Consider the following 18571-nt stretch of genomic DNA (forward strand, 5'->3'; position numbering starts at 1 on the left):
TTTTTGTGAAAATCATTTGTGTTTATTTTCTGGGCTGGCAGCACATGATGCCGACATGCCCAAACATTATCTCTGTAGAGCTTAACGTATAGTAACTGAGGATTGATCCAACAAACCCTTTCTATAGTTTGGCACACCGTATAACGTAAATATAAAACTCACTCATCAATTTCATTAAATAAGGAACAATTATAAACATCCTTCACATACAATTAGTAAAATAAGTAAATGTATGCTAATCGTTTTGATTTGAGAGCTTAATATTAAATAAAACTATTACAATGATAATGCCTTCACACCGAGTATTCGAACTAAAATGATAAAAATGCCAATCTCTGAATATACCTAAATGGTCTCACATTTCTTCCGACATTTTCATCTATGGAATTCCGTGATAATGTTTGCATCTAGCATAGGGTTTTGAAGGAAATAAATTATATTAATACATGTGATTTCAATGAAAAAATAAAAAAGGAAGTTTCATTCAAATGATTATTTGATTGATAATGCAATGTTAAATTTAACATACACACAAAAAGTAGACGCTTTTACACCGACTCTCATGTAATCCGTACTATCGACCAAAATATACATTTTATAAACTCTTTTACAAACACACAAAAACACACACAGACACTCGCGCTGCCGGTGTAAATCAGCCCCTCAGTATTCCCTTCTCACTTACACGCCCATTTCACACGGTCCCAAACCATCCCGGTATCGACTAGGACGATAGGGTAGACTCATGTCGTGTCAGGTCTGACCCCACTGACTCAGGTAGCTAGCCCTTTCTGCTGTATCTATACATATTTTTGTTTACATTTTACACTATCGCAACGTCCTTCGGATGAATAAGGCATGAAAGATTCATACATGTTTAAAAAAGAGATCTATTTATGAAAGAAATGCATTAGAAAGATGTGCAGACAAGATTCTGTATGGAAATCAGAGGTCACCGTCGATCTTTCTAATGCATCCATCTCAGATGAAAGATGGTAAACAAAATTAAACATAATCTTAAAAATAAAAGATAACACGATGAATAAAATTGTTACTTTGATGAAACTATAACACGTCACATCATCTAAATAAAACTCTCTGTTGACAAATAGTTACCAAAAATAATCATAAAAACTCAATTCCAATAAATATACTAAAGTTGTAGAACTCACATCCACTTTCCGCAGTCAGTGTTCAAGCCTGAAATGTCTTCACCATTTCGTAAACCTTTGTACGTTCCTATGCATTCCTTTTGCTTTATATCATAATCAGATATAATATAAGCCCGTATACGCCTTCGAACCACATCGCACAATTGTGCGTCCTGCTTCCCATACGTCGTCTTGACGACCACTCTCGTTCATTCTCGTTCTGTTTGGATTTCCGGATCCGGTTTGTATCCGACAACATGTTTGGTCACCGTTCGGGAGCTCTGCGCTTCGTGGAAACAGATTTCCGTGGATACTGCCCACAGGATATGGAATCATTGGAAAACGGAATTAATTGCTGCAGGGTTTTACGCAAATTAAGTTTGGCCTCATTATTGTTTAAGTTCTGAAGCCCACACGTGCTGTGGCCACCCTGTGCGCCCCTTGCTTTTCTTGTCTATACTGGATGGGCTCGTGGAATCGGAAGAGTCCGAGTTCTACAAATATAAAAATATAAAAAAGTATAAGTATATTATTATTATATTCACTATCATTAAATCAAAGCTTTTCGAAAGACGTAAATGAGAATAAACTTTAATTTTGTCTCAAATATTTTACACACTACAGCCATTTATATCGTTTGTGGAAAATGATCAATAACCTATCTGGACATATTTCAGAGAAAAAACAATGGAATTATTCTTGTATTTTTTATTATCAGTTATCTGTAGAAACATTTTCAAATAAACCTAAAGCTTTATTTCCTGTGAGGATTGTAAAAAATACCGACAAGAAATTAGCACCTTAAAAACAAATAATTGGCTGGTTTTTTGTTTTGTTCATTTGTTTGTTTGATGGTTTTTTTTTACGTAATGCTGTTGAATACTTAAGGAGTTGATATATAAATCAGCACATTTATTCAATTTCTTTTGTTTTGGTGGGTTTACCTACACCAGGAGTGCCTAACGTGAAGCCTATCTTTGACTTCCCTATTTATACACTTGTTAAGATACAGGAGTGGCTGCCAGGAGAAACGGGGAACCCTTCCTGTGTGATCCCTGATGACCTTTGACCCTTATCCTGCCAAAACCTATCTCGGCGCTGCCACAGCTCGTTAAAGTATTACTAATTAAATATCACATTCATCCTCAATGTAGGCATCAGTTTTCCCAGCATGATATTGAACCACTTCATTTTTACCACTAGAGATAAGATAAGACGAAAAACAATGTCGTGTAGTATACTTAATACCGGACACACACGGATTTTGTAATTTATAACATTATGTTTATCGTAATAAAACATATTCGATCTAATTCGTTTTAAAAACAACATATGCATAAAACCATGAAAAGGTTTTATTCCATGTGATATTTATGACAAAATGTGTCAGAAACTTCCGTTTTAGTGACGTACTGCCGAGCTTAAATAAAAAGGGGAAATATCAAAATCGGAGAGTCTGCTGCTCTTTTGATTTAAAAATCATATTTCCAATTATTACCAGTTTAAACAGTACGCTATTACCAATTAAGCAGTGGACTATTACAATTTATCAGTACTCTATTACCAATTTAACAGTGGACTATTACCAATCTAACATTACACTATTACAATTTAACATTACACTAATACCAATTTAACAGTGGAATATTACAATTTAACAATGGACTATTAACAATTTAACAGTGCACTGTTACCAAATTAATAATTTCATGATGAATTCATATTTATCAAAATGGCAATTGTAAACTTAAGTGCTGAAACATTATTTCTGATTGTTGCCGTGCATTTAAACATGTGTCCATACAGTAACCTATTTAGTATTTGCCTATGAAACAAGACAGTATATCATTATGCCAATAATAAATGATCATTTCCCATGCGAACAGGTGTAAGCTTGTTACTAAGTCCGTCCAACCCCACGATAGACCCAGTGCTGTAAAAGGTAGAAGGCTATATGGTGATCTGCGATACATAAGCATCTGATGCCGGAAATATATGTCACCTTACTACAATTGTTGGCACATCAAGCAAAGGAAATAAAACAGCGTGAAACCATTTTTCTGTTCTTTGTTTTATGTTTCTGCTACTGTTCAAAATCACTTTCGCAATAAATGTTCCGTGACTTGAGAGCTTACTAGTGAGCAAGTTCCTGGATAAACGTTACAGGTTTAATATCATATAAAGCATTATATGTATAAAAAAAAAACAATAGATGTGACGTTAGCTAGTGTTTCCGTAAGTAATTAAATAACAAAATTACTGTGACGTAAGCTAATGATAAAATCAACAACGAGGTACCATAATGTTAAAATTGTATCTGCTCTTCAAAATGGGTTGGTCATTTCCATAGAACATGTCCTATAAGAAAGGGACAACAATGGAGGATAACAATAGAAAAGCCATTTTAATTATGTTTAAAAGTGCTTTTAGGCCAGTTTTACTCACTACAATATTATCGTGAGTTTCATGGGGCAATTACAATAGTTGGTAATTTATCAATCGTTATCGGTTGTAAATACACCAAGGACAATATACAATGAGGCCTATAGTATTGAGATTCTCACGAGGATCATAACTTAGCTCCTGATAGGCTGCTCGTTGTTGAACTCCACTCCATGTCAACTTTTTTCTTGATTTCGTTTTTAATGTAATTTACCATCCAAACAGACTGTCTATAGATAAGTAACAGAGCAAAATTAGCCTTTATTAGCCTCCTTCAACTATTGAGCATCTATCTATTTTCGCGACCCTGGTGGTCCCTCGACCGTTTTACGTGAATTCAGAAGTCTTCCGAGACTGCCTGACGCCCCAGTGAACGTCGGATCAACACGATTACATCAAACTTTGACAGAACTATAATTATTTCTCTCCAATACACCACTTATATTTCATTTCTCTGATTGTCGCCTGTACAGCGATTTCAAAAATAGAGAAATTCAATATGTATCAGATTATACTGGAGAAAAGTAACTAACAGAACACAAATAAGTGGTTACATGTTGATACTGAAATGAGATTAAGATTTTTTTCCTTGCTCCATTTCGAACTTCACTTAAAATGTATTTATTTTTTAAAAACAAAATAAAGAAGATAATACGTCCATTTTATTCGTGTATACTATCAATCATTCACAGCAAACTTAAATAGTTTACGGTGAAACAATGATATTTTGCGCGCCAAACAGTGTGATAATATCTGCCGGGACTTGTTCGGATATGATAAGCGGAGGGAGAAACACGACAGGGAATCGTGGGTTCTACACAATTCTCACGTGGAGGCCTGATAACAACCCTCTCGTGTATCCTTCCGCCATGTTTTTTATTTTGTATTCGTCCTTCTTTTATTCCACTGTGGTGAATTATTTATTCGCAGACATGACTTTATTAAATAAGTTGTTGAATGCATGGTATACATATCATTTGATAGACTATCAAATTTATTGTTTAGATATTAAACATTTCCCGCTGTGATTTGTGTTGATGAATTTATATTATATCTATTAATATGACCACGTGAATATTCCATGAATAACCTGAAGCAACACTTCTACTTACCATACATGTATTTAATATCAAGCAACTTATAGAGTACATGAGTGTTGATCAATATTTTTATGATCAAGCAGGACGATTTATTTCTATAATACCAATATAATTCAGTAGCAGCTATATTTCATAACCATGTTAATCTTACGTTAGCTCTCGCAATGTTTTATAAACACTTCTAGACGCAAGTAGTTTCTAGTTAGATATAAAGACATGTGTCTTACGCATGACGTTTTAACAAAAGCAATCTACCCTGAATACTCTATTTGATATATAGACCTACACAACCGAAGTCCACCTAGCCCACGTTAGTTTCCCTACAGCATTCGCCTACCTTGGTTTCCCTACAGTCCTCCCCTACCTTGGTTTCCCTACAGTACTCCCCTACCTTGGTTTCCCTACAGTCCTCCCCTACCTTGGTTTCCCTACAGTACTCCCCTACCTTGGTTTCCCTACAGTCCTCCCCTACCTTGGTTTCCCTACAGTACTCCCCTACCTTGGTTTCCCTACAGTTCTCCCCCACCTTGGTATCTACAGTAATCACCCAACTTAGTTTTCCTATAGCAATCGCCCACCTTGGTTTCCCTACAGTAATCGCACAACTTAGTTTCCCTATAGCAATCGCCCAACTTGGTTCCGTACAGTAATCGCACAACTTAGTTTCCCTATAGCAATCGCCCACCTTGGTTTCCCTACAGTAATCGCACAACTTAGTTTCCCTACAGTCTTTACTATCAGTCTCTAATGCATTTGCAATCAGTTTGACAACAAAATGTTAGTACAGTCTACAACACGTTCTTACATTGAAGCATGGAATAATGGTTACAACCAAACTGGATGACTTCATGATTAAAATTTACATAACATCATTCTGGTTACTTTTGCTTGTCACATAATAATTCACAGCAAATATATCTTATATTAAAGATTTATAGACAGGTAGTATTTGATATCAGGGTTTTCTACTTCAGAAATCCCGTCCAACGCTGCAGTATTGTGTAATTGTCTACACGATGAGGTTCCAGTGTCCACTCGTATTTCTCCCGAGTGACACCCGAGTGACTCCCGAGTGACTCCCGAGTGACACCCGAGTGACAGGAGACCACACAACAATTGTGTCACACGTGGTTTATATTGTAAACTGGTGGAACAGTATTTCAGGTCCCTATTGTACTTACATTAACATTTACTTGTCTCGTGCATATTATATTAATATTGACAGTATCTCCCTCATCAGTGATTACATCACCATATCATTTAACCCAGATTCCCCTACACAAATTAATCATATACGACTCTCGTTGATTACATGTACCACACCGTTATTCTATTATATATACATGAATAGTACATTAAATGTCTTTTATCTTTCATTCGCTCCAGTGTTACCTATTTTCATACTTCATTTTGCCTATACTTCGTTACTTCCTAAACACGGGGATCTCACCCGACCACGCGCCAGTGTTTGGAACAGAACCTCGGTGTTGGCACTGATCAGATATCTATAATTTCGTTTTCTCTCCTCAGACTTATTCTGTGAAATTGGCAATGTCTAGCTCGGCTAATCCACATCGGTGTTGGCTTTATAATAGTCTTTGTTTACATTTATTTTCATTTTCTTCCAGAACTTTTAATACCTCAGACACATTCGTGTCAGAGACAAAATGAGTACGAGACCTTCTGATGAAACGTTGTGACCCTTTTGTACTATAGGGATATGATACCGTATCTAATTACGTTATAACAATATACTTTATATATTTATTTATGTATTACATATACTTTATGTTTTGAAAGAACGAAATAACTGCATCATTAAAAAAAATGCACGACCATGTAAATTACGGTGAATATTTGTATATATGAACAATAATACGACATTAAGCCCTTGTGTCCTAGTCAGGCATTAACAATAATCTGGTTGTGTTCTCGTAATTTCCCTTACGTCCCGGAACAACCTAAGATGCGAGGCATCAGCTCAGACAAATATGCTGCACTTGTATAATGACCGCACATTAAATGTCTCAGATATTTTTATTTGTCTTTTCGAAGGATGACAATATAGATAAAGGGATATGACCCTGCACCTGCACGTTGGACACACGAGACAGGGATGTTCATATCATCACGTTCGCCTTATCAATAAGCAGAGAATGATAAATAAACATATGAATTACAATGGAGTGCCGTGTGACGGTAAAACCCAGGTTAGGCTATACTCTACACTGATTACGATCCACTTGAATACATTTTACAGCTTCACACGTGTGATCAAGGTTAAGATGATGAAATTAAGATTATGACTTGAGAGATAACATAGAAATATGTAACAAGACATTGTGTACATACCTATGACCCGACACACTATTCTCATACACCACTGCCAAAGATTAACAGCTAGAAATGCTCATCAATTCGGGGCGGGTACAGCGAAGCGCTGTTACGGGTTTTAATAAAGAAATTTACGAGATAAATTATAGTATTTATGTGTACAGTTACGTTTCTAAACTTAGCAGGGTCAATACCCCTATAATAAATCCTGAATACCATCACATTTATATTGTGGAAAAAGAAGAAAAACAACAAAATTGTAACTCAAAAAACATACAAAAAATGTACAACGAGGACAAAATGTGGCCAAACAGGTAGATTTAAACAAAGTACAATAATGATAAGACCAGCTGCTCCGGGATCTGTTTCATCACATAGATTACCCACCTAAAACAACGTGTACACGAGATAAAACCAGACATTTACCAATAGTCATTGTTTTACGGCTGTATTCCTCCTATCGGATACAATATACAAAAACACAAATATAAATATATAAACTATTGTAACTGACATATATCAAACTATTCCCTCTTTCCTAAAAAAACCCCAATAAACTGGCGCTTACATTCACAAAACCATCTCCATATGACCTTAGCTTGGGAGGACGCAAAATCCATTACAAAAGAACTTATTAAAGTATTAACTTTGAAATATGTTCTGTTGGGTGGAAGGGTTTAATTACGAATGTATATCACACTACACACTCGTTTGCTTGACTAATTAACCAATGCAATGATACCTTTTAAGTCATAATTTAAAAAGGCCCTATTGCTTGCATCAACAGATTGACTTTTGAAGTGGTCATTGTCGTGCCGCCTGGCTCACACAATAGACCTACAACCGCCACTGGCTATTGACGTAGAATGTAGCGACATTCATGGGCCCGCTATTCATTAGGTCTAAATGCATTATTGTTAGGTCGACATAACGTTAAGATATCTCTCCTTGGAAACCATTACACAGTGCCCCTAACTTAATATGTCACACACGTTACCGATAATGCACCGTCCGCTCGTTGTGCGCGCGACCATCTCGTGCCTAAATTCGCCGAGGACGTGCGCACAAGATTAACCTGCTATCAAAATTGCAGATCAATCTTATTCAGATTTGAAACAATTATATCTTATTCCAAATGACTGTTCCGGGGGAATTTATTCCCATTACGATCGGACAGTATTACCGCTATTAGTATTAATTTTGTTTTGATTAGGGTTAAGAATTCCCATGTGATCGATAGCAAGATTTAAATAATGGGGCTAATATTTGTCATCATTATGACAATACAGCGATTTCAATTGGTGACACTAGCATTTAGGGACGAGATACCGTAAAAATTCTTCTAAGTCTACTTGCACTTCACGACACATTCTAGAACTTCTCGGACGATGTTACTGCCGGTAACACACCATCATATAGAAAGTCTACATGCACTTCACGACACATTCTAGAACTTCTCGGACGTAACACACCATCATATAGAAAGTCTGCTTACACTTTGTATCTTGATACTTGTTCAAGGGGAATAGAATGCATGAGCTAGAAATCTCACGTGACTTAAGAATGCCACGTTCTCTATTGTTTTGATTCTGATATTAGACTGGACAATAAATAGTATGACAACCATGTGATATATATTTATGTAATATGAAATTCTTACCAGCTTAATATCGTGCATGCTGTATAGAATAGCAGTTATTAGATTCAGACAATAGAATATTTACATATAAGTTTCTGGGAATTGTTTAAATGTGTCAATACTTTGTAAAAGCATTATATATAGTGACATCACTGAACACTACATTTGTATATTATTGTAAATACACAGCCGAGATGTAAACAAATCCCTCAGTAGAACCCAATACTGGATAGTTACAGTTCAACATTATCGACTATGTAATTTGTCAAAATAAAGGAGGGCAGCTCTGTGATTTATCGGTCACAAATCCTTGTTATGCCTCTCTGCATCACATCCAACATGTACACGTCGTCCCAGCCTCTATGTCATGAAGACCATATTCCTGGTTCGTCGGTCACTGGAGGTATTTTAATGAATTAGTTTCGACTCATTGCTTGTATCGTTTCGTTAGTTTTTATGAGCATTTATTGTTCCTATAATTTAATTAACATTGTATAACCAAAGAGATATTATGGTTTTCCGCTATAAGCAATATACTCACGACTCATCTTTTCACTCTGCCATTTTAAGATGGCATCTGGTTCAAAAGAAATTATGCTACCGATTTCTCTTTTTTATGGTTGTGTGGTTTCTGGCCAGATGGAGGGACGGCCATTTCAGCTCCGTCCTAATCAAATGTAGAGGGAGTAATCAATGCTGATTGGATGTTTGGATACAGTATTGTCGATAATTCCGCTGTAGTAATTAGTGTATCAATTTCACAATTACTCCGCTGTCTCAGGCTAGTAAATCTCGTTTATGGAGATGTCATCAATTAGCTATATTAAAATTGATACCGGTTAATTCCTTGGGAATTTCCGTTATTCACACAAAATGTCTATACGCCGACAATAAAAAATTAATTGAATTACCGAATGATGGCCTGGGGATTATTTTCTGATCGCGCATTGATACAACCGATTGAAGAGGTCGATAGACGTTGCATCAAATAACGTTATCAAAACAGACAGTCAGGGAGTGACGTTGTCACTGCTGTTCCAAGACGAAAATGGCGTCAAGTTTCCTCAAAACAACAAAAAAATTATCAGGTGGCGAGAAAGCTGCTCCTTTAACGCCAGTCCTGAATGGGGAATGACGGCTGGGATAATATTGTCACCATGTTGGTGATAAAATAGCACTTGTGTTGGCTACAGATAATGAGTGAGGTCGAATCAGATCAAACTGTCTTTTATACCCGGGTACGGAAACAAAGGCCAGCTAAAGAAAATAATGGTCAGTTTATGTCTGTGTTACAGTCAAACAAACATTAAGTTGCGACACGGTGAATATCCACGCTAAGTGAAGGGCGTATGTCGTTTTATTGTCTAACACGGTGAATATCCACGCTGAGTGAAGGACGTATGTCGTTTTATTGTCTAACACGGTGAATATCCACGCTAAGTGAAGGACGTATGTCGTTTTATTGTCTATCAATTCATTTTGGTTTTGACTTAATCGTTTTACTGAGCGTTTTCATTAGTTGTCATTTTAAGTCATGGAGCTATGTATATGCTTTCAAAATATCATATTTATTAGATTATTAAAACGTTTACATATATAATACGCTATGGGGTTCGGCCATCTTTGTTGTCAGTAATAACACGTTTAGAGTATTATCTCTTTATTTACATGAAGTAAAAATAGAAATATCAGAATATTAAAAACTTACATTTACTACATCACGTAAACAAATTGTCGTTGTGATGTTATTTTGATAACTGCTCTTTGAAACCAATGAATTTGAAAGACCCAAGGTTAATGAAGAATTTGAGCTATGGTTTCCGAGGCAATGCCATTATCTACGCATATTTGACACCTATTGACACATTTGTTTGTAATGAAACATCTGTGTACATTTCAATGAATGTTTTTGTTGTATTAATCCAACATATAGCTCCTATATCCCGTATCGTGTCACGGCGTACTATACTCATACAGCTGGGATAACAGCAGTCCCCACATCGCCATTTACTAATGACAGTCACGGAGCTCACTGGTTTTGCACGCGAAGCTTTCTCCAAAATGAAATTTAGCTGATGCACGGTTGTATGTCTATATAAGGTATGCATGCTTGTATTGGCATGAGTCTGACACTCCGTTTTCCTACTGTTGTATTTATGGTTGTACATGTTGCCAAAATTGGATTTCCATTACTCTATTCCATAATTCAATTCGGGGTGTCCCAACCAATTAGGTTTACTTACATTTGCATGTTCTCCGGCGGTTTTATTTTTTAATGACAAACAAAGTTGTTTCTGTTTTTGGATGCATGTATGTAATTTTTTCAATGTTTCTTTTGTTTCTAAATTTATTTTTCAAAGACATGCGATCATTAGAAACAGATGCATGTATTTCACGAGTGAAGACATTTTCGTTAATAAACATACTTCAAACAGATTATTGTTAAATTAACGATATAATCTGATAGTATTTGATAGATATATCAAGATTGGGCATAACAAAGGACACAAGCATGCGCCAACAATTTTGTTTTGATGGCCACGTGTCTTTATTTACACAAACATAAACACCGAGCCTCCGTACGATGATCGTCTGTCAAAAGACGACGGGCGGTCCGGACCGAGAACCCGGTATCCGAGTTGGTGTATTATACAACCTTATGGCGACTACAAATTTTGAGACGGTTGTCGGACGAGAAAACCCTGTGTGATCCGATCTCACTTTCCCTATGCTGTCTTATCTGTTTAATGACGAGTACTTGGTGAGATCGTTTAGAGTGGATAATCATCCTCAAGGGTCCTCATACCGTGGAAAGTGGGGCACTCAGCGTATATATTTAGTTAGAAAATTAGTGACACAACCTACTCGTATTAACTCCATACTCATAACTTTAAAGAGCTGAGACGCGTAAACCACTCGAAAATGGATACCGTATCTAACCTCTAGAATTATCTTCAAATTAAAGAGTTATCATATAAATTTGAGATAAGTTATTCGATATAGCCTAACGGTTTCCTACTTAGAAGAATGCGATGTTGTTTTCATGAGAGTTGTTGAACCGGGAGGATGGGAACGGTTATGATGTGAGAAAACAAGTCTTTTCCTGTGAAGGGTGAAAGTTGAGGAGCACCGCGGTCGTCTTATTTTCATATTTGCCAAGAAAAAAAGTAATAAAATTTATCAAAAAGATTCTTTCTTGAAAGACGTGTAACAAGTAACCTGAGAAAGGATTGTGAATCTCCTCAACGGTCTTAGAATCTATGTGTGATTTGAAGTCATACATTAAAAATAAACATTACTAATGAACGAGTGTCCAATTTTTTTCTTTGTGTTATAGACTATATTTTCTATAAGGTTTCATTTTAATTGTGGTAGTTTTTGGCAAAAACAGTTTTTTCTTTCTTTTTCTTTTTCCTTTTTTTTTTTTACTCCATGAAATGGGTTTTACTACCCCGAGAGGACGTGAGGATGTGGAGAATTAATGAAGAATGGCAACACTTATCATCTTGTTGAAAACAAGGCTAAAACCGATCCGTTCAGAACGACGATGTCAAAAGTCCCGTCAAATTAATACAGTCATCATTTTCGGGTTACCCGTTCATAAATAGGAGAGTCTAGTAGGGGAGGGAAAAACAAGTCGTAAATTAACCGTAACGTTATATTCTCACTGACACGTATATTGCCGAATCATTAAGGATGTAAAACTATTTTGTCGGATGCTTGGTCCCGTCCTGCTTAGCCCCTTCAGTAGAAGATAGAGACGTATGGGGCCCTGGGTCCAATGCTGATTTGCGGTGGGGTAAGCGACCCTGGAAATCTCGCGTTTGACGTTTTGAACGTGATCAAGTACGACAGCTAACACTATGCGTTGAGTCAAAGAAAGACACAAATTGATTTCAAATGTGAAGAAGTCTACATTTTTTCCCATTTTCAATTAGTGGGCCACTTAAAATGGGGATTTGTGAATTCCTCCACATCAACGAAGTTTGTCAACTAAGTATATAAACGTTCTGGTGGATTAGGATACAGTTTGCTTCCGTACGGCACCGTTAATATTCTCGGTACTTGTTCAACACAAAACGTTATACGCCGAGATATAGAGATTTACAGGGCACCTGTTGCTTTATCAGAATTATTGTTTTTATTGGTAGGCCCATTTATACACTGATACAGATCTACACTAGTATTATCGGTTACAATGTTAAATATTGTCAGCTGCTTGTCAGACATGTGATGTCGTATAGAATTTTAATCTGGTCTATTCTTATTTGTTCAGCTTGGTTTACAAGTAATTGTTTTTTCGATTTAAATGAAGCAATTTGTCACTTAATACTTAAAAAAGATTAAATAATTAATTCAATATATACTCTACAAACAGCTACAATTATGTGGCTATCGATATTTAAAACTAATTTATGTTAAACTAAGATATTTTAATTTCAAACAATTATGCCAATGAAAATGGTTCCTTTCTGAGGTGAAACCCAATTCGTCCATTTTAGATGTTTCAGTGAGTAAAAACATGAAATTTATTGGTATGACTTCACAATGTTATTGTAAAACTATACTGGAGTCGCGACCACGGAACTCGTTGTTTTGACGGGAATATTAACCTACTTGGAATACTCATAGCATGAACGATTGTATTACTGTACGAAGATAGAATGCTAATTTCAAATCTCAGTTCAAACATTTTTTATTTATGTCACACTTATTTCTGATTCCTTTTTATATACTTTATATGTTGTATACATATTATAAATGGATAAATAAAATACTGTTTATCTAAAAATCATGCAACGAAGGCTTCGGAATGAAATGTTATATTAATTTTATTGTAGTAACATGTAAGCTTATTATTAGGTTATTAATTATTTGTGTTTATCTGTGTTTGAGCTAATGAAATTCCACATATCCTATATTTTTGATTGACTATCTGATATTCCAGTTCTAAAATCCGAAGATTTTGGTCTATAAAATTGTTTTGTTGAAGCGACAAACGATCTATTTCTCTGACTGTTTACAATAATAATACTGTATCATAAATTATACGTTCGGAAAATAGTATTTATGTCAGTGGAAATAAGCCTGTGGTTTTACGACAATCCCAACGTTTTTCTTATTACCGAGCAGTGTAGTAGAAATGGGCAAGAGAAATTGAACGGGGTACACCTATTAAAACTCTGTGGGTCCACCTCCTTACTGTCGCCACTAGGGCCTCGCTCCTCAGCCTTTCTCCACGGGGCCCCTCCCCACGAGAAATTGAGATGGACATTCGGGATTTTAGAGTGGTCAATCTTATCGGTCATTCTCACAGTCCTCTTGGTCATTCGTGTATGAGTCTGTCAGCTGACCAGCTGAGAGAAATATTTCCCGAGTTGCCCCTCCCGTCGGGGGATTCAACCGAGCCTCTGTGGGTAGGCTTTATCTGGTAATTTTCTGGGATGTGATAAAATAAGTAATACTAAGAGTGTAACTGTGTAGTAGCTGAGAGATACATAGATACTCTACCGGGGATTAGCATGTTCCCCAATTTTCTCAGATATTTATCTAGATTATAGAAACACATACCACAAATACACCCCATTCAAACTAGCTAGCTTATCTTAACAATACCATGAGAAGTTAAAAAGAATCTTTAATTTATCAAAACTTGTGTAATTTTCATTGTATACTTTGGTGAATATTAATGCGGATCATGTGTTTTCCTGCAATAACAGTGCAGTTAAGGCGATTATGACACCTGTTGTATTTTAACATATGTAATATTTATTTACACAAACAATACGAGGTGGAAACGTGTATTGAGGAAATTATTAACGTGTGACATGCAATTTTATTTATAGATGTGTTTTCACTAAAAATATTTTTCAACAATTCCATTTTCGTAATTTTATATATTTATGAATTCACATTTTGTTTTGTTATATTTTATTTGTAACACACCGAAAAAATGGGGGTAAAAATAAAAAATAAAATGAATTAATCATTTATTCTTCTAGTAGTAAGATTCTCCGAGTAATATTATATTGTATCGTGTGTCATCGGCCGATAACGATATTACACGTGGCCGATAATACACAATATGTAATCCGACACGCGCCACGTGACATGTAAACACACGTGAAACGAAAACAAAAATCTATATTGTCGTAAAAAAAAAAGAGAAATAAGGACGATTTTATATTTTAGTTATTCGGCAATTACAGAAATATTCAGTAATGAAGTAATAAAGTTTATATATATTAAATTATAATGAATATTGAAGTTTCTTAATTCCAGCTGTGATAAATATATATAATCATGATAATATTTATGCTCTGTTCGGGTAGTAGAATCACTTGTACAATGTGAAATACTTGTAGTAGTATAACACCCGAGGGGTCTGACGACACTATCTAGAGTATAGTTAGAGGGGGGAAGGATTGTGGTCTTTCCTAGATTCTAAACAAGGATAGTCACACGTTTATACCTGTGTTATCTGTGAAAGGTTTATCCCTCCCCCAGGGAGAGTTGAGAGCTTCGGAACGATATTAAACTGTGTTGTCTTGTGGATAACTCTAAATTTACTTATATCAGCAAATAAATAAACAGTATGCGTAATTCACAATAATAGAGAAAAAACTACACGTTGATGGAAACGGGGGGACGCCTGAAATATTTTTACAATCAGATGTACTTTAACATACTTTTTTCCTTTTTTTTTGTATTCTTCTGATTTTTAAAAAATGGGTCAATAATTGTTTTGTGTATTTTCAACGATAACGGCATATCACTGTGACAATTAACGCGCGCTATGTTCATCATACATTTATTCCAATATCGGAAACTTTAACATTAAAAGTACATTGCCGATAGAAGAAAATTCACAGATTTGCTAAAGTTTGTCTACATTTTTTACAATTTATCACGAATTCTTGATGGTTAAAGGAAACGGCTCGGGACGTACCCCGCGGTTAACTTGGGAGGAATTATCACTACCAGTATCAACGTCAGATAGGGCTGCCCGAAGCTTGACTTTTTTTCAACGATAAAGTCCTCGATTCTCTCCTCGAATGAGAATTTAGAATTTCGACTCAGAGGTCAACGCAAAATCGTGAAGTGTCACTGCATTAGAATATTTGAAAGAAAACAGCAGATAAGTAGCCGAATAAAAATAATAGTACGATTACCCAATAGTCTGTATCCAAATGTGTTTATCGTTTGAGTTTTTATAATCCGAAAATAACAATAAAATGAATGCGTATAAATTAATAATAAAGTTAAATGCCCAAGAATTATCTACGGGTTTAAGACCACAGTAGGACCGACCTAGAAAAATGCTGAGAAATGGTCGTGCTGTTTTAGTGTAGCCATCAAGTATACATTTTATTGTGTCACTATTCCAAATGTCTTCGAGCACAAGATAAGTGTACACAAAAAAATAGATTACAAGACTTAAAAAGTTTCCCTGTGGTCGCGGAAATATAAAGATAAACTAGAAAGATTTACTTATCATTGTATGTTTTCGAAAAATAAATTATTTTTGTACTTATATCAGATAAAGCTGTTTTGAAATATTTAGTTTTAAATATATATTCGTCCAGGCGTACTAGAAGAATAGATTTCTTGCAAATTAATTCGCATATAAAAGAGACAAATATTCATATGTCTCTCAGAAAATATTTCTGTAAAATAAAAATATTTCTAAATGATATACCAAGGTGTATTTCCCCGCTATATGTCCATTTTGTATTTTTAATACATACCATGTGTTCCTTATGCTTTTTTTCTTCTGGTGTTGATTTTTTGTCATTTTTCTTTACAAGTTCTGCTTTGAATCCGTCTTCCGTGAGTTGGGGGTCGTCCTTTTCCAGCACGTCCATCAGATAAGATATATAACTAGTTGCCAGTCGTAATGTTTTAATTTTTGATAATTTTGTGTCCGATGGAACATTGGGTATACAACCCCTTAATGTAGCAAAAGCTGAATTGATTGAAAGTGTCCTCCGTCTTTCCTTTTTGTTGGCGGATGTTCTTCTTTTGACACACCTTTCTATCGGTACACCGTCACCATTGTACCGTATACCGTCTGATACATAATGTCCCATCACATGGAAATCCGTGGGGGAAGGGGTACACATCCCATAGGACTCGGGAGACATTTGTACATCCGGGTGGTGTCCATTTAGTACCCAGTTCTGGAAATAGGTGGCATCAGCACAATGATCGGAATACCTCGGCATTTGAGGGTATTGGTATAGGTCGTGCCCCGTTGGTCCCGGGTGGGGATACCCTTGATGGGAATACCCGGTCACACTCAGACTCATCCTGTTGGCCTCTCCCGCGAAACCACTAAACAGACTTATTTTTGTTGGTAGATAATTCACTATCCAGGAATATTATGAATAATCTACTTTCCTTTGAGATATTTTCCTGATTCCTGAGCCGTTCATGAGTATAGAAAATTATAAGATTTTTCAAAAAAAAAAATTCTTATAATGATATTAAGTTTGCAAGTGCTTTAGCAGATGTATTTACTCAGAGTTCCAATGACTGTGTCTCAACATCTGAAGTGATCTACCATACATGATCTCGCTATTTACTGCATACCGCAGTTTTGCGCTGACTTCGAACGACCAATCAGAAGCCAGTATCGCCCTGGGACGTTTTATCTCTGACGTTCGGAGATGTCACGCTGGATGATTTGCCCCGCCCACTTGATAGGCTCACGGTGTGTGGGGCACAAGACCAGTAAAATTGTTATATAACAAATTGTCAAATTGTCAACGAAATGGTTTACCAATAACGTTAATTCAAACATTATCTTAAATCATTATTAATTCAATTTTAATAAAAGACATTAAAGTAGGGCATAGTTTCGTCGCGTTTTTGTAATAACTTATCATTTTGACGAGTTTATGAAAGGGGCGTGTCGAAACAACATTCAGTCAGTATTACTGTTATGCTTAAAAACCTCACTTCTTATAGACAATAGCAATTTTAACTAGAAAGATAAAGAGAATTCTTTTCCGGATTTACCGGAGAATAAAAAAAAATGTTTTATTTTATAAATGTTACAAATACTATAAAACTATTTAAGATATGCTTCTCGTTTTGGCTGGATTGGCTGTGGGACAAAATTGGTGCCCCGTTTCCCAGATGGTCTGTTGATGGTTGTCAGAATTTACTATAACCATGCTCTTGGTTAGCTTTTATCAATGGAAGTTAGAAGGTGTCATTGACTCTTTGCCAATGGCAAATGCACGAGCTTGACGGGGCACGTGATAAGGGACATATTTGATACCTTTTCACATGCACACACGAGCGCACACATCGCACTCTCCCGGATAACGACCATATCATGTAAACGGACACTTCAGAATATATTATGAAACGTATACTGATATAGATAATAATTACTTACTTTTATTATCCCGGAGATAATTAACTGAATTATTAAATGTGAATTTTTAGTCTGATTGTTGGGGCTTCAATGAGTAGATAAAGCAATAGGTTTTGTTTGATTTCGTGTAATTAACTAATTAATTTACATGTCATGTCAACAGCTCATTATGCTATCAAACACATCCTAATTTATTGTTTCTGCGAGAAAAAATCCGCTGCACATTATTTGAATTAAAACAAAGGATCAAATCAAATACTTATTGCTAACACACAACAGTAATACCGAATTAATCAGTAGAAAGTGTATACACGTATACACCGTACACGCACGGGAAGACCGACACAAAGGTACCGTGTGGTAATCATGAAATTGATTTCAGACGGTTGTCTCACATTAAAACCGGAAATGATATCGCGAGTTTAAATGATAAATGAGATATATGATCAAAAAGCGTATGACGTTCATATCAGAAAATTAAAAATAAGGACATAATATATTATTTCACTAGAAGAAATAA

General features: G+C 35.7%; 1 protein-coding gene across 1 annotated transcript; it reads right to left on the reverse strand.

The window, feature by feature from the left end:
- LOC117329005 (heart- and neural crest derivatives-expressed protein 2-like) lies at nt 1-17230 on the reverse strand. Its single transcript, XM_033886680.1, has 2 exons — nt 16415-17230; nt 1-1645 (listed from the first exon to the last, which is right to left on the reverse strand). The coding sequence occupies exons 1-2, from the start codon at nt 16973-16975 to the stop codon at nt 1541-1543; spliced, it is 666 nt and encodes a 221-aa protein (XP_033742571.1). The 5' UTR covers nt 16976-17230; the 3' UTR covers nt 1-1540.
- Nucleotides 17231-18571: the final 1341 nt, after the last annotated feature.

The sequence above is a fragment of the Pecten maximus genome, chromosome 6, assembly GCF_902652985.1.
Source record: "Pecten maximus chromosome 6, xPecMax1.1, whole genome shotgun sequence".
NCBI classification, from domain to species: Eukaryota; Metazoa; Mollusca; class Bivalvia; order Pectinida; family Pectinidae; genus Pecten; species Pecten maximus.

Bases quoted from the DNA above. Each gene is read 5' to 3' on its own strand.
- LOC117329005 (XM_033886680.1), bottom strand. From the start codon at position 16,975: ATGAGTCTGAGTGTGACCGGGTATTCCCATCAAGGGTATCCCCACCCG. The intron at 1,646-16,414 runs GTATGTATTAAA...TTATATTTGTAG, and splicing joins AAAAGCATAAGGAACACATG to AACTCGGACTCTTCCGATTC.